This window comes from Hyperolius riggenbachi, chromosome 8, assembly GCF_040937935.1.
Source record: "Hyperolius riggenbachi isolate aHypRig1 chromosome 8, aHypRig1.pri, whole genome shotgun sequence".
Classification (NCBI taxonomy): Eukaryota; Metazoa; Chordata; class Amphibia; order Anura; family Hyperoliidae; genus Hyperolius; species Hyperolius riggenbachi.
In genome coordinates, this window is record NC_090653.1 from 290,532,956 (window position 1) to 290,556,744 (window position 23,789).

The 23,789-nt window shown below is 44.8% G+C and overlaps 1 protein-coding gene across 2 annotated transcripts in view; it reads left to right on the top strand.

Annotated features, from left to right (window-relative positions):
* The first annotated feature begins 310 nt into the window (after positions 1–310).
* Positions 311–23,789, top strand: part of COL5A1 (collagen type V alpha 1 chain) — a 468,893-nt gene continuing 445,414 nt past the window's right edge. The window contains exon 1 of one of the 2 annotated variants that reach the window (XM_068249145.1): positions 311–748. In XM_068249145.1, coding sequence (XP_068105246.1) covers positions 649–748 — 100 coding nt within the window. In that variant the 5' untranslated portion in view covers positions 311–648. The remainder of the gene's footprint in view (positions 749–23,789) is intronic. The other variant, XM_068249144.1, reaches the window with a different exon arrangement.

Genomic DNA, 23,789 nt, shown 5'->3' on the forward strand with positions numbered 1-23,789 from the left:
CCCGGGACAGCAAAAATCTGTGCACTGAAAATCGCTTCCCTGCCTGAGACACACAAAAAAAGAAAAGGGGGAAGATTTTTGGAATGCGGTTCATTTAACCCTCTGCGTCCTTCGCATGTTACATGTTCCTGTCCCACACTTTCTTTCCAAACTTTTTTTTTTTCTTTCTCTCTCTTTCTACAAACTTTCCTCCCTCCCTCCACCCCCTCCCCACCCTCCCTCTCTCCCCCCCTTTTTCCTGATCCCAGTGGAAGGAGGCTGTTCCCTGAGTCTCTCTGCTTCTCCTGATTTGCTGCCTTGGCTTAGGACTGACAGTTCTTGCATCTGCCTAAAAAAGGTTTTTTTCACTCTCTCTATTTGGAATGACAAGGGGGCATCAGTACTCAAGACAACCCCAGTAGGACCAGACCAGAGAAGAGGGGTTGGAGGAAGAGGGTTCAGGAACAGGGGATTTTGGAAGGCACGCCACTGCAGCTGAACTCCCCCAGAGTACACAGACTCACCCCACCAATGGCTTTATAACGAAAAAAAACATTTGCAATTTCTCTGAAGGGTTCCTGCCCTTTTTTTTTTTCTTTTGCAACTTTTTGTCATTCCAAGATTTAAGCTGAACCCAAAAGCGTTGGCCCCCCCACAGCCAAGGAGGTGATGAACATGGATACTCATACAAGGTGGAAACGAAGGAGTTGGAGGAGAGACCTGTCCCTTCTTGTAGCACTTAGCGTCATATGTTCACAGTGCCATGCAGGTAAGGAGCCTTCTTACTGAGACCCCTCCTGTGACTTTGGGCACCGACCTGCCTCTGTGTGTTTCCGCAATCAAAAGGTCCAAGGCTGCCAACCTTCTCTTGCCATGCAGAAGAGTTCAGCAGTTTATGTTCTGTTGGATTTCATGTGATAGGAGGCCCATTTAAGGGCAAAGCATTTAGAAAGAGGTTTGTTTGCTATGCTGCACCCATTCAGTAGGTCTCCCTGCAGCTCTCCCTGGGGTCTACCTCCTCTATTCTTCTATTCTTCCCCCCTAACAGTCATGTAATCTTACATTGTCTGCAGCCAACTTACAAAACTTTACAACAAAAAAGAATACTTTTTTCTTGTTAACTTCTCCTGTGAGACTAGCAGACTGCTCCACCTATAGGCTGATGGTGGAATTATCCGCAGCAGTGTCTTATTGTCTCTGCTGCACAATGCTGATGTGTACAGCTGTGTTCTGTACAGTACGGGATTGCGATTTAGTCCCTCTGTGGGCACATCCGTTTTTCATGGCGATAGTGATATTTTAGCGGCCTCTGGAAATATTTACCAGTTTATATTGGCTGTATAGGGGATATTATTGAGGATATGTGGTGAAGAGGCGTGAAGTGGTGATCTCGTTGAACACTAATATAATGCATTCATATTGCCGAAATCATTTGCAGAGTCCATCAAACACACCGTGCTGAAATCTAATTGTGCACCGAAGGGTTCCTAATTTTTTCTTAATAATTCTACTCAGGTTTGGATGTTTGCAATGATCACTGCAACATGTCCCTTGTCTTCACAGCTAGTATCCCTCCTACAGTGTGACGGTTCCCAAATTACTGCTTAATTTTTGGGGGTTCTAAAGTTGCCATCTGTATCCGAATACAGATTCTCTTCAGATGATATCAGTAGTGATGATGCAATATGGGAACTGTGCCCTTAAACAAATTAATGATTGCTGTAGGGTAATGGACATCATTGGTCTTTGCACCAAACTTGCAATTTTTTTTTCTAAAAAGAAAAAGGGTTCAACAGATGTTCCCTTATGCTTGAAACTTTGTCGTGCTTTGAAGTTCGTAGGATGATGGAAAACATCTTGTTCAAGAGCTGAAAGTGCATGGGTGGTGCCACGATGGGGTGTAATGTGCACAACTAGAGTGGATGTACATCATACTCTCTAGGGAATTTGACTCTGTGGGTGGTTTCCCAGAGGTGGACACATTTCAACAATTAGGTAGCTAAGACTACTTAAAAAATACTCCTGGTAACCATCTTTTTCTAGTCAGTGGAGCTGGTTGCTAGAAAATTCCTGGTTGAGACAGGATGACTTCTGAGTTCCATATTAATCTGTTCACTTCTAAGTTATACCTGTGGAACTGAGGATAGAGAGATGAGGTACTTGAATGTCATACCGTACGAAACTATAGTCCATGGTTGACTTCATTGTCGGTTATAGGTTGTACAATGCAATGAGGAGGTGCTACTATCGGTTGGCTGAAGGCCAAGAAGAATAATCTCAAGGGTAAAGCTGAGGAGATGATGCTAATGGTGTCTATGAATGGGGTGGCTGCAAAGAGTCCCACTTGTACAAACATTAGGACTGTGGACCATCTGTGGTCATTCTCATGAATGATTACGTCACATACAGCATTGCCTTCTTAGAACAGAAGGTCTACAAATCACCAGTTTTAGCAGATATCCAACAGATGCGGAGATTGTCCCTTTTTTAAAGATAGTGGGAAGAGCTATACACACATTTTCTGTAGCACATTACAGAATTGTCCATCAAAGTGTCTCACAATCCACCGCAGCGTAGGGCCAAATTGGAGAAAGCCAGGTAGACCTACCAGCGTGTCTTTGTGATGCTGGAGGAGACCACACAAGCAGAGGGAAGACTTGAAGTACTCCATGTATATAGTGTCCTTGGTGGGAATTGCGCCCAGGAAATGACATCATTCCTTTATATCTCTTTTGTGGCCACATTTTTCATCTAGAAGTGCTGGTTTATGTAGCACAGATACCATCTTAAATATACATGTCCTAGAATCCAACTCCTACATGCTTGATAGAGGCAACTTTGGGGTGATTTCCCTGGAGGCCGTATTGGTCTCTGTTGGTGCACCAGAAAGTTTTCTACTCTTCTCAGTAGGCTGTGTACCCAGCTTTACTAATCCCAGAACTTCTGCTTCCACAGATCAATGTTTATCCACACTCTTCACTAATGAACTTGGCATTATAGTCCATTCAAGCATAGACACGAGTCTACAGATGTTGAAGGCCGCATCTCTTCTGTACACCAGTAGTGATGAGCTTCAATTCTGAGTTTACATGCAAATTTACACTGACTTGAATCTTAGCCCATTAAGCCTACTAGTTTCTGGTTAATTGTCCAGCTGGCAGCTAATCAACCAGCCTCTATCGGGCTTGATTAGCTCTGTAAAAATTTGGATGGAAAGTTGGGATTGGAGCTCCTCTTAACACACCAGCTGTTCTGGATGTACAGTTGGGCCCAAGGGGTACAAAGGAATGCTGTGCATGACTCCGCCTACTGTGCTTCAATGGGTAGTCATTTCCTCCCTTTTCTTTTTTTTTTCTTTTTTTGGGACACGTGCTAAAAAACGATGACCTGGAAATATCTTGTTTTATGCTGTACTTTGCAGTGCTCTGCAGTGCTCTCAGCAGGGGGCTTTTGGGTTCTGCTTTAAGCCAACCACACAAAATCATGATAGCTCTTCTTAACCCAAGTTCCTCTCTGCCATACTTGTCCTATATGAATCCATGTTCTGCCTGTGAAGGGCTACAAGTTCTGTAGCAAAAAGAACCATGTTTCAGCTGGCTAGCATCTGGAGTGCTCCAAGGAGGACATCTCTGTGGTGAAGATGTTTCAGGTCCTGCAGGCTTACTGGTTCCTCTGTGACCTTATCCGACTTTTCGTGGCTTAATTCCAGGAACTGATCCTTTTTTTTTTTTTTTCTTTTATTCCCTGTACAGCAACTACGGTAGTTACCAAGAGTATGGCAGCTGCAGTGCTGGTGCACCACAAATGACAGTGTACTAAGGTCAGGAAAGAGCTGACAAAAGTTAGAGTAGCAACTGATGAGTTTAGAAAGAAAATATGCAATAATATAATAGTCTAATTCATTACCAATCGGCAAAGAGACCCAAAACCTGTAAAAATTAGTCAATAGTTCTTCATTGTTGGAAAAAGCCAAAATTTATGAATTGAAGTCTGATGCTATGAATTCTTCCCCTTACATATACTCATGGATGTCTGAAGTAGCATCATTATGTAAGGCGAAGCGTGTTCCAAAAGTTTACTACACATTAATCTGTCAACGTGTTTATTGACTTACCGTAATTGCTCCTTATTTTATTTATAGCATTTCTGTTCAACTTCTAGCAAGCAAAAAAAGTCACTCAGATGAAGTTACCCTCGATCTTTACTAAAGTTTGCAACTTTTTCACCAAATTTTCTTAGTTTTTGAAAGTTGTTTAAACTGATGAGTGCATGAGTCTTATATTTAAATTTCTAATTTTAAATAATTTTTAAAAAAGAAATTTCACTCTTGTGTATAGCCATATGGTGGAAATCTTGGATGAAAATGTTTTTTTGTTACTCTGGTTTTGTTTCTGGCATTTGGCTTTTTGGTCCAAGATATAGGTTTTATTTCTCAGTGCTTGGGAGAATGGGAAGTCTTCATCCAGCATTCTGCTTGTTTATCACAATGCCCCCAGTTGCTTATGATTCATTGGGTGGTCACCTGGCCAATATTTTACCAGCAAGCCCCCCCTAAAATGCAAAAAGTTGCCAACGTTATTATAAAAAATTTAGTAAAGCTGGTAGTCTTTCCCAGAAAAGGTGTCAATTGTAATGATTGAGGATGTATATCCTGATGAATTTTTGGGTGAGTACAGCCTGAATTTATCCCATGGTAAAATAAGATCCTCCCAGCATCCAAACTCTGTTCAGTAATGTACCCTCGTTCTGTTATTCAAGGTTTGTACGAGCCAGCATTATCTTTTTAAACCTCGGCAATCTACTATGACACAGGACCCCTAATATCACCTACAAATATGTCTGCAGAATTTTCAAAGTCCGAACAAATCTCGGGATCTCTTTCATTTTATGTGTATTTACTGAAATGCCAGTGTGCTGCCTATTATAACCTGTTGGTCTTCTTAACTTATGGTAGCCTCAACATAGTGTGACCCCCTAGGCAGGAAGATACGGGCGCTGAGGACAGGGATGGTCAAATCCTGGAGTTAAGTAGTGAAAGTTACTAAAAACTTTCAACTGCCTCCTAAATGTTTAGTTTTTCTTCAATTTATTTTCTAGTACATACACAATGAGGAGTTATTATAATTCAATCATTTTATGAATCATGATAATTATAAAATAATGTATACACCATCTCTAGAAAACCATCAAGTGTTTCCCATTCTTTAAACCAATGAATTGTTGTTGATTTACCCAGCTCCTAAATTAATTCCATCTGGATTCTGGACTGGACAGAGTGGCCCATTTATTCAATGTTTGACCACCTCTAGTTTAGGACTGCGCGTTACCTCAGGACCAGGACTTTGCTCGCTCATCATCAGTCTTGGTAACCTCGTTAAACATCTGGAGATCATATTAAACTCATTCCCACTGCAGATAAAGTTTGGCTTTGTCTGCCCTTTAAAGCCTTCACAGTTGACTAATCATGGCTGCAGATGAGAATTCTCTCAGGATATGATGTGTAAGTTCATTTTTTTTTAACCAGAAGAATTTTGCCGGCTCACTCGATAGCATCAGATTTCAAAGAGCTGTGACCTCTTCATGGAGCCTCATAGAGATGGTGACTGCTGTGCCTGCAGCAAGTCCTATTCAGGGCTCATTGCGCTTAACTTCACTCTGCTTCACCTTCCCAGGAATGTGTCTATGGCTGATCGACCCTGTAAAGAGTGCCGAACACAGCAGTGTCAGTAGGAGACCAGGGCTCAGGAAGATGGGTCTGATGTGCCGCACACTTGACCTTGGTTGCCTTCAAAGTCACAGACATACATATTATAAAATATTTATACAGTGCAGACCTATTCCACAACACTGTACAGAGATCCCAAATCCATCAACAGTCGCCATCAGTCATTTCCACCATTAGCTGTATCTCTGCTGACAGCCTGATATCCCCATCAAAGATCATCCTCCTGATGTGTAGCCATTATGTTAGTGACCCCGGCTTTCTCCACTTGTGATAGTCATCTAGTACCTTATCGGACTGCTCTGCAGTCTATCTCCACTCTTTGACATGTCACCCAGAGCCAGCACGGCATTTATCGATGGTCCCCCTCTTTTGGTGAAGGATTTTTAGGTGTTGGCCCACATATCTCGAAGTTTGATATGAGCTGCACCTAAAACTTCTTGTTTGCTTTTGATTCATTCACTTCAGCCCATTAAAATGTGCTCAGAATACCTAACCAATCACCAAAGCAACCAATTTAGTGGGAATTCTATTACCAGACTCCTATCCCTTCTTGTTAAAAAACCTTGTATATTTGTGAATTAAACTACTCATGTTTGCTATAGATCTATGCAGCCAGTTACATCTGTGTTATTACAGTTTGGAAACCCTCACCCCATCACATTTTGTTTCCAGCAACCCTGAGCAGTCATCCATTGCTGTGGTCGGTCCTCCCAGACCCTTCCAGTCCAGAACCCACCTTCAGTACTCAAAATTTCAGACTCTGCCCTTTTGGTTTTGCTCCACCAACCTGGTTAGCTGACCCTTGCAGGGTCTCCTCAGCAAAACCCCTTAATGACAAAAGGGGTCCATTGTCTGACAAATGTGACATTCCCACAGTTTATAGCCACTTTATGGCATTTAGTGGTAGCGACGATTGCTCTGAGCATCATACTACTACAGTAAGAAGGTTCATGACGCTCTACCCCCAACCATCATACCAGTCGGTGCAGGATCAGGCAAGCCAGGCCATAGCAGAAGAAATGTACAAGGAAGGATCCGCAAACCAGAGCAGGATGAGGTAAAAAAAGGCTGAAAAGTTTATTTGAAAAAATCCACAGACAAGGCAATAAAATCACAGGATCAACTAACGCGTATCGGGCCTACCATCTGCCCTTAGTCGTAGTAGCTACTACTACCATAGAACCTAGAAATGAAGGGTTATCATACAAAATACAGGCTGCATATCCTTAACGTTAAGAAATTTGGGAAAGAAGCTTGTGGCCTCCTGCTGGAGGTTCTGCAAAGACCAGGAGATACTCTGATAGCTGTTTCTGGGAAGCAACCCCATAGTGAAGGGGTCAGGAAGGATTTGGGCAAACTACAGATTTTCGTCACCCAATTCGACCATAAATGCTCCAAATGGGTGACAACCACTGGATTGAAGTAGCTTTATACACATTTACAATTTGGCCACTCCGTGTAAAGGCCAGTTGATTGACCAATGTGGTTTTGAACTGTGAGGACATAAAAAACCCTTAGAAATCTGGACAGAGGAAACAAACTTCTAAGATGTTTCAGCTCTGGACAAAACACTTGACTTCTAAGATGGTCAGCGTATATCTTAAAAGTTTGCCTTCCGAAATTACACCACAACCAAATAATCCAACAGGAATGGCTGGATCTCACACTACTCAATTGCCTTTCCATAATTTTCTTAGTATGGCTACAATTCCTTTTTTTGCTTCTGTTTTTTTGTTGTTGTATTTTGTTCACATCTGAAGAAATCTCTATCTTCGTCTCAATCTTCAGCAATTTCAATCTTTATCTCGGCAATGAAAACATTTTTATTACAAAGGCTACATTTTACCTGGAAGAACTGGACACGTGTTTCTTAACTCAACAATTTCTTTCTTCTGAAGAAGTTGTGCATGCACACCAGTTTAATTTTGTTAAAATCCAGCCTGGCAATGAGTTGGTTTTGATATCCTTGAAGATTACTTGCTGTTTAGTCCCAGATTGCCTCGATGTTGGATCTATTCCATCATTGCATGAAGACCTTCTGGAAGGTTGAGCTGATTGTGGTTTATGCGTATTCGACATCCAACTAGAGTCGCTGCTTTTCAGTCACAACATTCCTGGTCCTCTGCCATGTCATTTATTGTATAAAGCCTAGAAAGAAAGATTTGTCACCATCCATATTCCATGGACTCCACCCAGTTGATGGAACAAGACATTAGGTCATGGACGCTGGCCCAAACCTTGGTTCCATGGTGTAACTGCTTTTGGCACCCCTTTGTTAAGAGTACTCTTTGTTGGGTAAATATTACACCAAAGCAACCGCCAAACCTTCCATATGTTTTGGGGTTTGGCAGGATGAGCAGTATGTTGCTTTTCTGCGAAAGGAAGACATGTGTGGCCAATTTAAAGCAACCATTTTTTTTTTACTATACATCTCCCATCCCCTCCTTTGCCCCATGTGTTACTGATAATCCAAGTATGGTTATGTGTCTATTAAATTAAGCCAGATCTCTTTTCAAGGCTAGGATTCTTGCCAACTTGTTTCATGTATTTTCTTTCTTGATCATCTTCCTTTTATCGCTTATCAATTTTCCGGCACGTTTCCTGGTGTTTTAAGTTCAGAGCTCGGTGATGTCATTGGGGGAAACGGCTTAGAAGGGTGATGGGCCTCAAAAGGAAGTCATAAAAATGGTCCCATTACAAAAATGCTTGGGAGACTTTGGGCGATGGGCGGACCTCTCGTCTGTCATCTGACTGTCTACAACTAGCGCTAAGGTCCGCTTGGTGAGGTGGACCATCTGGACACCTAGCCAAAGATATTATTTAGAGCATGCAAGTCAGAAGATGGCGCTTACTGGAGACTTTTACCAACAAGTTAAAGACTTACCAAAAGGGAGGGAAGTCTCTAGAGCAGGCATGAGCAAACTTGGCCCTCCAGCTGTTAAGGAACTACAAGTCCCACAATGCATTGCAGGAGTCTGACAGCCACAGTCATTACTCATAAAGGCAAATGCATTGTGGGACTTGTAGTTCCGTAACAGCTGGAGGGCCGAGTTTGCCCATGCCTGCTCTAGATCCTAATGAGGCTTCCCACAATGTCCTTCAAAGATTACTGACAAGGGCTTGTCGGTATTCTGATCAGGGCCGCGTTCCTCTTCAAGCACGAGAGGCTTCCCGCTTCTGAGGTAAGTATGGGATTTTGTACCCGAACTTTGGTTCGGCTACACTTTAAGTGAACCAGGCAGCATTTTTAACCCCAGGACATTTCCATAGCACATTAAAAATGCGTGCTATCAATGTGGCTCATTACTAAACAAAATCCATTCTCTCTCATCTTTTTACATTTAAATGTTTGTAATGCTGGGTACACACGGTACGATCTTCCCGCTTGATTTTCCACCCGATCGTTTTTTCCACTCGATTCCGCATTCGATTCTCTCATCTTCCGCTCGTTTTTCTTATCTATTTCCATTCACGTCTATGAAAAATTGATCGCAGAATCGATCAACAGGAATCTCGGACATGCCAGACATCATCTATCGGATCCATCTATCGAGCGGAAAATCGTACTGTGTGTACCCAGCATTAGAGGCTTTTATTGCCCTACTCCTGTGGCCTGCCATCCCCAGAAAGAGCAGGCAGATAAGGACTGCTGTAATTAGCTGTAGCAATGAGCAAACAAAAGCTTTCATCAGCGGGGGAGTGGGGACATAGGACACTGTACTTCAAATAGTTTACAGAAGTCACACTTGATTACATTTACACCTTCCCCTGGATAAATAAGGGCAGAGGGAAGGGGGGGGGGGGGGGGGCAGCTACTACAGCTATTAGAAACCTGGACAAGCTGCAGAAAAAAAGCTGCTTGGATCCCTTGAAATCTCACCTGTATTTCGGAACAGGTCTCCATGCTTGCGGCACATTCAGCATTCTTTCCTCCCTGCTCACATCCCAGTTTTACATTTCTATCCTCGGGACACATCAGCATCCTGTCTTCCATCTTCTGTATCTGGATGCCGTTCTCAATATAGTTATTTAATGAATGTTGCTTGAAGCCTCACTCCAGGCAAAGTCTTAGACACATACAGTGCTCCGGAGCAGTGCTTGTTACGGCCTATGTACATGCGCCTCGATTAGCTGATGTCAAATAAATCATATTTTATGTAACCAATCAGGAGCCCAGGCTACTTCCTGCAGTGCAGACTGAATTCTTCTGACAAGATTGAGTCCGTGTCCTGCCTCTTTCATAGCTTGAACAGGAGGATCCAATGCAATCCACAACGGGAGCAATCCGATCAGCAGCCCCATCCAAAAAGTCTTTAAGGTTTGGGAAATATAGACTGTTCTTTTGCTGGTTCCAGCTCCACCCTCTGTCTGTGAGCCTAATGCAGCTCCACCCACTGTCTGTGAGCCTAATGCAGCTCCACCCTCTGTCTCTGTGCCCAGTGCAGCTCCACCCCCTGCATCTGAATTTTAGTGAAGCTCCACCCCCTGCATCTCTACCCACTGTCTGTGAGCCTTTTGCAGCTCTCCCCTCTGACCCTGCTACCAGTGCAGCTCCACCCTCCGTCTCTGGACCTTGTGTTGTTAGTAGTGAGTATGAGTAACAGCTTATGCTGTACATACTGGAGGTAGCAGAGATCAGTACACGCTGCAGCTAGTTTACTACCAGTACAGGCACAGAGAAACAGCTTATACTGTACATACTGGGGGTAGCAGAGATCAGTATATGATGCAGCTAGTTTACTATCAGTACAGGCACAGAGTAACAGCTTATACTGTACATACTGGGAGTAGCAGAGATCAGCACACACTGCAGCTAGTTTACTATCAGTACAGGCACAGAGTAACAACTTATACTGTACACACTGGAGGCAGCAGAGATCAGCACACACCGCAGCTAGTTTACTATCAGTACAGGCACAGAGTAACAGCTTATAGTGTACTGTGCGTAGCTGTCAGAGATCAGCACACACTGCAGCTAGTTTACCATCAGTACAGGCACAGAGTAACAGCTTATACTGTACATACTGGAGGGGCAGAGATCAGTACACGCTGCAGCTAGTTTACTATCAGTACAGGCACAGAGTAACAGCTTACACTGTACATACTGGGAGTAGCAGAGATCAGCACACACTGCAGCTAGTTTACCATCAGTACAGAAACAGAGTAACAGCTTATACTGTACATACTGGAGGTAGCAGTGATCAGTACACAATGCAGCTAGTTTACTATCAGTACAGGCACAGAGTAACAGTTCACACTGAACATACTGGAGGCAGCAGAGATCAGCACACACTGCAGCTAGGTTACTATTAGTACAGGCACAGAGTAACCGCTTATACTGTACATACTGGAGGTAGCAGTGATCAGTACACAATGCAGCTAGTTTACTATCAGTACAGGCACAGAGTAACAGTTCACACTGAACATACTGGAGGCAGCAGAGATCATTACACAAAAATAATATTGCTTGGTGTCTCTAGCTCACCCCCTGCTCACTGTCCTCCACTCCCTTCTCTATAGACCAGAACAGGCCGCTCAAAGTGTAGCCGAACAGTGTGTCTGTACGTCAGTCAATCATAACACCCAAGGCTTTCAGAGATTTGTTTTAGTTATTTAACGCTTGTGCAGACAAATCAGGTTTTATACCAATTCTGAATGCCCACTGCAGGGAATTCTCCCCCCCCCCCCCCCCTGTAATCCCTAATGACCTCATTACGCTGGGATAGAGGTGGCTGCAGATTACAGTCAGCATTAGTGTCTCTTGTGGGTGCCATGCTTATTTTTAGCTTTTAGCTCTTTTCGTGGAGCCACATGTGAGTGGCTGTCAATCAGTGGTGTAAGGAGAGGAAGATGGATGGTGGCTGGGAGGGGTCAGGAGGGGAGAGGGGGTCACATATTTGTCTGAAGTCTGATCAGGCTTCCTTATCTTTCTACACCAGACGTAAGAGTTAAAGGCTCATACCCACCAGAAAGTTTGTTAGGTGATGTTCAACGATTGCCGATTACACGCGATAATCGTTTGCTTTGAACGACCGTCATGGACGCTCGTTCCGATCCTCATTGACCCCGTGTTAATGACAGCGATCATTCAACGACGCGTTCACATCCGTCGTTTGTTCCCATGGTACGCGATTGCGGTAGATGGACCGGGGAACAATTGTTGGGCTAAAAAATGGAAGGTTTAGGCCCGGTTCATATTGGCCTAAAAAATGTCCTACTGTTGTGTGGACTATAACGGAACGGATGCAAATGGATCCAATGTTAACCAATAAATCCGTTTGGTTCAGATCGCACGTTTGGTTCTGCTGTGGCAAACGGATGCGTCACATTGACCGTGGTGCGCTGATAGAACAGTGTCATAAAACGGGGCCTTTTAAAAACGGATTCGTGCCATAAATCGTGCAATACATTACAATTATTTTGTGATTTTTTTTTTCCCATAATGCAGTATTTGTGTGGCACGTTGGCGGATTCGGTATTCTATGATTCTGTCCATCCCTACTAGAGATGGTCAGCAGGATAACAATAACTCGATTTGCACGCATATTTAAAGAGAATCTGTATTGTTAAAATCGCACAAAAGTAAACATACCAGTGCGTTAGGGGACATCTCCTATTACCCTCTGTCACAATTTCGCCGCTCCCCGCCGCATTAAAAGTGGTTAAAAACAGTTTTAAAAAGTTTGTTTATAAACAAACAAAATGGCCACCAAAACAGGAAGTAGGTTGATGTACAGCATGTTCACACATAGAAAATACATCCATACACAAGCAGGCTGTATACAGCCTTCCTTTTGAATCTCAAGAGATCATTTGTGGGTTTCTTTCCCCCTGCATCTCTCATGCACTGAAGTTTCAGGCTGCTCGTTTCTTCCTGCAAACAGCTTTGCCCTTGTCTGTAATTCTTCAGTATGTGAAAGCCCAGCCAGCTATGAGGACGATTTATCCAGCTTGTAAAAGATGAGAGAGAAGAGAGAAGCTGCCCTAATCTAAATAATACACAGGCAGTGTGCAGAGAGGGGCCTGGAGGGGGAGTTCATAGCAGAACCACAACACTGAAGAACTTGGCAGCCTTCTAGACACAGGCTGACAAGTCTGACAGGGGAAAGATACATTGATTTATTACAGAGACTGTGATAGTACAAAGTGCTGCAGTAAGCCAGAACACATTAGAATAGCTTTTGGAACTTGTAGGATGATAAAAAACAGGATGCAATTTTTGTTACGGAGTCTCTTTAATGCAAACGGTATGCAGCTTGCAGTTGGGTTCAGACAATCAAATACTCTCCCTGCTGATTTTGATTTGCTAACTTCCAAGCTGCATGGAGTATGAATTAAATTTACATACAAACTGACATTATAGGCATCATGTTGAGCATCGGATAAGATGGATATAAACAGAAGTTCTAATTATGGGAATCTGCAAAGCTTCAGGCTCTGATCAGCGGCACTCCCTCTATCTAGACTGCTAAACAAGGGCTAACTTCTAAGCTGCATGCAATTGGCTGGCAACCGAGCCGGAATATGAGTATTGCTTTAGAGGCTAACATAGTTCCTATACATATGATTCATCTGGTTTGCTGGCCTGTTTGGCTGCATCCGCTCTCTCTCATTTCTCATTCTGATCTCTGTGGACCCTACTGGAATCAGGACAGCAGATCAGAGCATTGCCGGACTCACTGGGAGAGTGATTATAAGCAGATGGAACTTCCAGAACTCTGCAGAGTATCTGTGATAAGAAATTATTAATTCATATTTCATTGTGGGAGGGATCTCTCTCTCTTCTCTCCTGTCCCTCTCTCCCCCGTCTCTCTCTCTCTCTCTCTCTCCCATCATGCCCCCCCCCCCCCACTCTCTCCCCGGGAGGCAGAGTGCACTGACAAGGTCTTATGCATAGGCCCGCCCCCCACTCAGTGACGTACTCCCTGCAGCAGAGTGTGCTTACAAGGCCATATGCATAGGCCCGCCCCCGCTCAGTGACGTACTCCTTACTGGCAGAGTGCTCTGATGAGGTCTTATGCATAGCCCCCCCCCCCACACTCAGTGACATACTCCCTGCAGCAGAGTGTGCTGATAAGGTCTTAAAGGTCTTATGCATAGGCCCGCCCCTGCTCAATGACGTACTCCTTGCTGGCAGTGTGCTCTGATGAGGTCTTATGCATAGGCCCCCCCCCCCCACTCAGTGACATACTCCCTGCTGATAAGGTCTTAAAGGTCTTATGCATAGGCCCGCCCCTGCTCAATGACGTACTCCTTGCTGGCAGTGTGTGCTGACAAGATCTTATGCATAGCCCCCCAACCTCAGTGACGTACTCCTTGCAGCAGAGTGCTCTGATGAAGTCTTATGCATAGGCCCGCCCCCCTCCCCCTCAGTGACAGACTCCCTGCAGCAGAGTGCGCTGACGAGGTCTTATGCATAGGCCCGCCCCCGCTCTGACGTACTCCCTGCAGCAGAGTGCGCTGACGAGGTCTTATGCATAGGCCCGCCCCCGCTCTGACGTACTCCCTGCAGCAGAGTGCGCTGACGAGGTCTTATGCATAGGCCCGCGCCCCCCCCCCCCCCCCCTTATTGACGTACTCCCTGCAGCAGAGTGCGCTGAAGAAGTCTTATGCATAGGCCTGCCCCACTGCTCAGTGACGTACCCCCCGCTGGACAGGAAGTATGTCACTGCGTTTCCTGTTGGTGTGCAGTGCGTTGTACCACACTCCACCACTTACAATTACTGCGTCGATATATAGACTTGCATCACTGCATAATCGGGGCGGTAACGCACTATTGACTCTGCGATGGGAAGGACAACTGCAGTGAGAGGGATACCAGTGGCCTGGTAGCCCTGCTGATCTATTTGGCTGCAGTAGTGTCTGAATCACACACCTGAAACAAGCATGCAGCTTATCCAGTCACACTTCAGTCACCTGATCTGCTGCATGCTTCTTCAGGCGCTGTGGCTAAAAGTATTAGAGACCCAGGATCAGCAGGACAGCCAGGAATTATATAAAATAAATATGGCAGCCTCCATATCCCTCTAGCTTCAATTGTCCTGAAAAGAGGAACTGTAGTGAAAAAAACATAATGAATAAAATTATGATTATGTGTTTTTTTTACAGTATTCATTTATAAATTACTTACTGTAGTCATTGTTTCCACATTGCAAAATCTTTCCTTACCCTAATTTACATTCTGAAATTTATCACAGATGGCGACATCTTTAGTCCTGTCAGGTGCAGCTCTGCGGAATGTTTGTTTCTGAGAATTCTGAAGGCACTGCAAATAACGCCTGCTCTCTTAGGCCTGGAACCCACTAGAAAGCACAAAAACGCTATCGCAATCGCTAGCGATCTGTGATAGCATTTTGCAAGCGATTTTGGGAGCGATTTCCCTGATCCTATACAATGCATTGGAATGGGAACGCTCCCAAAATGCTGCATGTCTTTTCCTTAATCGCAATCGCTCCAGTGGAATCTGCCCCATCCATTTACATTGGCAGAGTGTTTAGGGGAAACGCTAGCGATTGAAAGCGCTCCCTAAACACTAAAAAAATAAAATAACGCTCTAGTGGGTTCCAGCCCTGAAAATGTTCTTGGAGGGGAATTCCTCATAGCTAATCAGCCTAGGCTAAGCATCACTAGGAGGGAGGGGCTACATACCAATATACAGCGATATATACACACAGGAAGTGTTTCTTATGCTGAAACCAGGATAATTAACATAAAAGTGAATTTCCTAAATAATTCACTGCACTCTACTATCAGGGGCGTAACAATAGACCCTGCAAGGGATGCAGCCGCAGGGGGGGGCCCAGAAGCCACAGGAGGCCTCGACCTGAGAGACTGACAACTAAGGGAAAGGAGAGAAAAACCTTTCTGCACTCTGCACAATTGTTCTAATGACTGCATCTGCTCAGCCACTGATAAGGAATCATACAAAGTTTTGTAGACAAAGATTTGTAGAGAGTCCCTATTCAGTGTTCAGCAGGGTCTTGTGTACAGCGCTGTTCTGCCCCCAGCCTTCTACCCCTTCCCAAGTGCTGTGTCCTGTAGTAATGCTTGAAGAGTCTGAGCACGGAGAGAAAAAGCTTTCTACTCTCTGCAGGTTTGGCGGGAGGGGGCCCCCTCCAAAGTTTTGCAGGAGGCCCAGTGATTTCTAGCTATGCCCTGTCTGCTATATTTTAGTGCAGGGCCTCTTTAATAGTATTTCTTGCAGAACATTTTTGGTGCATCGGAACTGGCCGGCGCCCGCAGGTCCCCACTTGTGCAGCGATATTCCTCTGTGACTAGTCCGAGAACTTGTGACCTCAGCGATTGCTCTCAGGAGCGGCTGTCTGCAGGTCTTTTGTCTCCTCTCACAGCATGGCGGATCAGTGGTTAGTTTGTATAACATGGTTTGGATTGTAAGCTCAGCAGGACTCCGCACTGCAGGATTCCATTCTAGCCCCTGTTCAGGAATCAGTAAATATTTGCCACTGCCACTGTCTTATTGTGACAGGGTCAATTTAATGACACACAGCTGGTAAAGATATCATCTACCATGCAGTATCTTTTTATTACGATAATTGTGTATTTCTATAGCACTGACCTGCAGCACTGTACAGAGGACATAGTCATGTCACTGACTGTCCTCAGAGGAGCTCACACTCTAATCCTACCATAGTCATATGTCTTACCATATTATTATTATGTATTTATATAGCACTGACATCTTCTGCAGCACATTACAGAGTACATAGTCATGTCACTGACTGTCCTCAGAGAAGCTCACACTCTAATCCTACCATAGTCATAGTGTAATGTCCTACCATATTATTATTATGTATTTATATAGCAGTGACATCTCCTGCAGCACATTACAGAGTACATAGTCATGTCACTGGCTGCCCTCAGAGGAGCTCACAGTCTAATCCTACCATAGTCATAGTGTAATGTCCTACCATATTATTATTATGTATTTATATAGCACTGACATCTTCTGCAGCACTGTACAGAGTACATAGTCATGTCACTGACTGTCCTCAGAGGAGCTCACACTCTAATCCTACCATAGTCATAGTGTAATGTCCTACCATATTATTATTATGTATTTATATAGCACTGACATCTCCTGCAGCACATTACAGAGTACAGAGTCATGTCACTGACTGTCCTCAGAGGAGCTCACAATCTAATCCTACCATAGTCATAGTGTAATGTCCTACCATATTATTATTATGTATTTATATAGCACTGACATCTTCTGCAGCACATTACAGAGTACATAGTCATGTCACTGACTGTCCTCAGAGGAGCTCACAATCTAATCCTACCATAGTCATAGTCTAATGTCCTACCATATTATTATTATGTATTTATATAGCACTGGCATCTCCTGCAGCACATTACAGAGTACATAGTCATGTCACTGACTGTCCTCAGAGGAGCTCACACTCTAATCCTACCATAGTCATAGTCTAATGTCCTACCATATTATTATGTATTTATATAGCACTGACATCTCCTGCAGCACATTACAGAGTACATAGTCATGTCACTGACTGTCCTCAGAGGAGCTCACACTCTAATCCTACCATAGTCATAGTCTAATGTCCTACCATATTATTATTATGTATTTATATAGCACTGGCATCTCCTGCAGCACATTACAGAGTACATAGTCATGTCACTGACTGTCCTCAGAGGAGCTCACACTCTAATCCTACCATAGTCATAGTCTAATGTCCTACCATATTATTATGTATTTATATAGCACTGACATCTCCTGCAGCACTGTGCAGAGTACATAGCCATGTCACTGACTGTCCTCAGAGGAGCTCACACTCTAATCCTACCATAGTCATAGTGTAATGTCCTACCATATTATTATTATGTATTTATATAGCACTGACATCTCCTGCAGCACATTACAGAGTACATAGTCATGTCACTGACTGTCCTCAGAGGAGCTCACAATCTAATCCTACCATAGTCATAGTCTAATATCCTACCATATTATTATTATGTATTTATATAGCACTGACATCTTCTGCAGCACATTACAGAGTACATAGTCATGTCACTGACTGTCCTCAGAGGAGCTCACACTCTAATCCTACCATAGTCATAGTCTAATGTCCTACCATATTATTATTATGTATTTATATAGCACTGACATCTCCTGCAGCACATTACAGAGTACATAGTCATGTCACTGACTGTCCTCAGAGGGGCTCACACTCTAATCCTACCATAGTCCTAGTCTAATGTCCTACCATATTATTATTATGTATTTATATAGCATTGACATCTTCTGCAGCACATTACAGAGTACATCGTCATGTCACTGACTGTCCTCAGAGGAGCTCACACTCTAATCCTACCATAGTCATAGTCTAATGTCCTACCATATTATTATTATGTATTTATATAGGACTGACATCTCCTGCAGCACATTACAGAGTACATCGTCATGTCACTGACTGTCCTCAGAGGAGCTCACACTCTAATCCTACCATAGTCATAGTCTAATGTCCTACCATATTATTATTATTATGTATTTATATAGCACTGACATCTTCTGCAGCACATTACAGAGTACATAGTCATGTCACTGACTGTCCTCAGAGGAGCTCACACTCTAATCCTACCATAGTCCTAGTGTAATGTCCTACCATATTATTATTATGTATTTATATAGCACTGACACCTTCTGCAGCACATTGCAGAGTACATAGTCATGTCACTGACTGTCCTCAGAGGAGCTCACACTCTAATCCTACCATAGTCATAGTCTAATGTCCTACCATATTATTATTATGTATTTATATACAGGGACGGATCTAGGGGGGGGCAAGCAGGTCTCTTGCCCCAGGCGCAGTTTGCTGAATTCTTAAAAAGGCGGCAAAATTTGGATGGGGAATGGCAGTTTAGGCGCCAAAACCTGACCTTGCCCCAGGCGCAACTTGGGGCAACTTGGTCTAGATCCGTCCCTGTTTATATAGCACTGACATCTTCTGCAGCACTGTACAGAGTACATAGTCATGTCACTGACTGTCCTCAGAGGAGCTCACTATCTAATCCTTTGCATGGCAGCTAACAGAGGTTCTTGGAGAGGGGGAAGACTGACGGGCCCTCATTGGCCACCATGTCTGCTCCTTTCTTTCTCTCTCTCACTCTCTCTCTCTTCATTATGTCTGTTTTATGTCTTCGGTGTACCTTGGAGAGCTTTGGCCCTGCAGGTGATCAGATAAGGAAGTGAAAAATGTAATTAATTCTTCTGGTATCTGTGAGCAGAATTCAGAAGGTCGCATTGTGGAATATTCGCCGTGCTTCCGGCCCTTCTGGGAACTCACAGCTCTGAATCGGGCAGCCTGAATCTCACCACCAGAAAGGAGTCCTCTCCTCTGATTTACGCCAGTGTTAGGTTTTCACATGAAGACGTTTTCAGTGCAGCGAATAATGTGCAGCTCACAGGATGGCCTGTTTCTGTGGCCAGGCAGGATAGGCAGCACGGTGATTTTTGATTGGTTGCAGTGTTCTCCCCAGAACTTTTTTCCAGCCGGGTGGCATGAAAAAGTAGCCGGGTGGGGGAGAATGCACTTTTGGCGCAACTCTGCTTACAGCATTAGAGGTGGAAGAAGAGGCGAGCCGATGATAGCCGGGTGTTCACCACAATTAGCCGGGTGGAGCACCTGGCTAAAAGAGCCTGGGGAGAACACTGGGTTGGAATCAGAGGAGAGGATATGCAGTTTGCTTGAACCCACTAGGCTGTGCATTGGAAGCTGCCGTCTGTCGGAGCTGTGTCATTCACAAGGATGAGTGGAAGTGATAAGTAATTGCCTTTTAGGACCAATTCCCAGTGCGCCTGCAAAACACCCAATCGGAGAGTGTTTGCGATTTTCTGGCGTTTGTACAGCAATTGTACTTTTGCGAATTCTCAGGAAATGTGATTATCATTTGTAAACTTTAGGTTGCCGTAAATATTCATTTGTGATTGTTTTAGTGATGACTTGGGAGCGGTTGCTGTTCAGACTCGGGATCGTTGACATTTGAGGACTCCTGTACTCATCTGGAATAACTGTTCTGTGATCCTCTCAGGCAAAAGTATAGATGACTGGGTGGTCTCACCACTCACAAAAGATTATTGAAGGACACTTGAAGCGAGAGGGATATGGAGGCTACCAGATTGGTTTCCTGTTAAACAATGCAGATTGCCGGGTAGTCCTGCTGCTCCTCTGCCTCTAATACTTTTAGTCATAGACCCTGAACAAGCATGCTGCACATCAGGTGTTTGGCTGTAACTGGAAAAAACCCTCTGAGGGATACTTGCCTCGGGAGGGGGATGCCTCTGGATCCTAACAAGGCTTCCCTCATCCTCCTCCATCCCTCCGTTCAAGCGCCAGGACCCCCCGAAGTGCGGAGAGGTAAATATTTACCTACCACAATCCAGCGCAGGCGCACTAGCTGCTGTTCCTTCGGGTTAGGGGGAAATAGCTGAACCCGATCGCATCCGCTCTACTGCGCAGGCGCAAGTCCATTGATGAGAGCGGATTCGATCGGGTTTGAAAGCAAACAAATATGGCAGCCTCCAAATTCCTCTCACTTCAGGTGAGCTTTAAGGAGACTCTGTAACAAAATTTTTAGCCTTATTTCTTCTATCCTATACGTTCCTATACCTGTTCTAATGTGGTCTGTCTTACTGCAGCCTTTCCTATTTGCACAGTGGCTGTATTATCTCTGTTATATGATCCAACCTTCTCTCCTCTGTCTGCTCTGGGCACTCAGGCAGGATTGTGCTGCTCTGCTTGTGATTGGATAGAAGCTATACACACCCTCTCCAGGCCCCCTGCACACTCTGTATGACTCACACACTCTGCTCTTCTCAGCGTATCACTTGCTATGTCTTTTGTTTGTAATCACTGCCTAAAACTGGCAATTACAAGCCAGGATTGCAGCAGGGAGTGGCAGAAACAGCACAGAGGGGCCCAGGAGAACATAATGAATAGAATGGTATGCGTTTTATTGTAAGAATTTTAGAGTACAGATTCTCTTAAATCTTCTCAAGATAAACATGGCAGATAATGCACTAGGATCTTCCTACTTTCATCTGAAGAACATTGCAAAGATTAAACATCTGATTCCCCCAGAGGATCTTCCAACCCTAGTCCACGCCTTCATCGCATCACGGCTGGACTACTGCAATGCCCTTTATGCTGGCCTCCCCAAAAAGGACCTGCGTCGCCTGCAATTAGTGCAGAATGCTGCTGCCAGATTGCTAACAAACCAGCCTCACCGCTGTCACATTACACCGATCCTTCGCTTACTGCACTGGCTACCAGTAGAATGGAGAATACGCTTCAAGATTGGACTGCTGACATACAAATCCCTGCACAATCTGGGCCTTGGATACATGAAGGACTTGCTGAAGCTGCACCACACCTCTCACAACCTCAGATCAGCAAGTTCTATAAACTTGGTCACTCCCAGAGTGCACCTCAAAAAATCTGGAGATAGAGCCTTCTGTCATGCTGCCCCTACTCTTTGGAACTCCCTGCCACACCCAGTAAAGACAGCACCATCCCTGGAGCTATTCAAATCCAGACTGAAAAGCCACCTGTTTAGCCTGGCATTTCCAGACTTATAAAATTCTTCCTCTGTACCACGATGGTCGGAGCCATGCTTATGCGCTTTGAGTCCTACGGGAGAAAAGCGCTCTACAAATGTTATTTGTTGTTGTTGTTGTTGATTGTAAAAAGCTGTGCAGAAAAGTCAGACATGAGTCAGATCCTCTTGTCTGCAGCGCACAGCCATATTTGTAGACATATCTTTAATATAACTAACATCGAATGTTGTGTCTTTCTGCTGATGCCCCAAGGAGGCCTCTGTCTTCAGATTACCCTTGCAGGATCATTCTTCATACATGGTTCCATAAAAACGTCAATCCTCCTTTCAGGCCACCCGGAAGTTCCCCCGATGTCCCCACCCCCACATTGTCTAAACACCATAAGTCCTGAGTTGTACTCCACACAAAGATCTCGGCTATTTTTCGCTGTATTATGAGATGTAAATATCTCTCTGAGCCTGGAAACTGTTCTCTTCTTACAGCTAGAGCTCCGCTTGAAGCAGATATTTGCATAGCCTGGAGAGATGTCTGCTGAGTAAGCCGTAATTGTTTCTCATTTCCCAGACTGGCATCTCTCAAGAGTTTAATAGCTTCTGGGTCCGCTGCCAAAATCTTTGGGTTAGATAGAGATTCTTTCTGCCGTCAGGCAGGGCTAGGCTGGCAGGCTCTGCCTGGAGAGCTTGTTGGTATGATCCACCCTAAAGAGAAAATCCGTACCACAAACAATGCCAGCTTCCCAGGAATTGTCCTCAGTTCTTCTCATGTGATCTCCTCTCTCCAAGGATCTTCCCATTACTTGTGTTCTCCTAACCCGCCAGGGATTGTCCAATCTCTTCAGGCCTTGGCATATCTCTCCAGGCCAGAGGCTGTGCCAGTATCCCAGGAATTGTCCCCGATTCTTCTCATGTGATCTCTTCTCTCCAAGGATCTTCCCATTACTTTGTGTTCTCCTAACCCGCCAGGCATTGTCCGATCTCTTCAGGCCTTGCCATGTCTCTCCAGGCCAGAGGTTGTGCCAGCTTCCCAGGAATTGTCCCCGATTCTACTCACGTGATCTCCTCTCTCCAAAGATCTTCCCATTACTTTGTGTTCTCCTAACCATCCAGGGATTGTCCAATCTCTTCAGGCCTTGGCATGTCTCTCCAGGCCAGAGGTTGTGCCAGTATCCCAGGAATTGTCCCCAATTCTTCTCATGTGATCTCTTCTCTCCAAGGATCTTCCCATTACTTTGTGTTCTCCTAACCCGCCAGGGATTGTCCAATCTCTTCAGGCCTTGTCATGTCTCTCCAGGCCAGAGGTTGTGCCAGTATCCCAGGAATTGTCCCCAATTCTTCTCATGTGATCTCTTCTCTCCAAGGATCTTCCCATTACTTTGTGTTCTCCTAACCCGCCAGGGATTGTCCAATCTCTTCAGGCCTTGTCATGTCTCTCCAGGCCAGAGGTTGTGCCAGTATCCCAGGAATTGTCCTCAGTTCTTCTCATGTGATCTCCTCTCTCCAAGGCTCTTCCCATTACTTTGTGTTCTCCTAACCCACCAGGGATTGTCCAATCTCTTCGGGCCTTGTCATGTCTCTCCAGGCCAGAGGTTGTGCCAGCATCCCAGGAATTGTCCTCAGTTCTTCTCATGTGATCTCCTCTCTCCAAGGATCTTCCCATTACTTTGTGTTCTCCTAACCATCCAGGGATTGTCCAATCTCTTCAGGCCTTGTCATGTCTCTCCAGGCCAGAGGTTGTGCCAGTATCCTAGGAATTGTCCCCAATTCTTCTCATGTGATCTCTTCTCTCCAAGGATCTTCCCATTACTTTGTGTTCTCCTAACCCGCCAGGGATTGTCCAATCTCTTCAGGCCTTGGCATGTCTCTCCAGGCCAGAGGTTGTGCCAGCTTCCCAGGAATTGTCCCCAATTCTTCTCATGTGAGCTCTTCTCTCCAAGGATCTTCCCATTACTTTGTGTTCTCCTAACCATCCAGGGATTGTCCAATCTCTGTAGGCCTTGTCATGTCTCTCCAGGCCAGAGGTTGTGCCAGTATCCCAGGAATTGTCCTCAGTTCTTCTCATGTGATCTCCTCTCTCCAAGGCTCTTCCCATTACTTTGTGTTCTCCTAACCCGCCAGGCATTGTCCGATCTCTTCAGGCCTTGCCATGTCTCTCCAGGCCAGAGGTTGTGCTAGCTTCCCAGGAATTGTCCCCGATTCTACTCACGTGATCTCCTCTCTCCAAAGATCTTCCCATTACTTTGTGTTCTCCTAACCATCCAGGGATTGTCCAATCTCTTCAGGCCTTGTCATGTCTCTCCAGGCCAGAGGTTGTGCCAGTATCCCAGGAATTGTCCTCAGTTCTTCTCATGTGATCTCCTCTCTCAAAGGCTCTTCCCATTACTTTGTGTTCTCCTAACCCGCCAGGCATTGTCCGATCTCTTCAGGCCTTGGCATGTCTCTCCAGGCCAGAGGTTGTGCCAGCTTCCCAGGAATTGTCCCCGATTCTACTCACGTG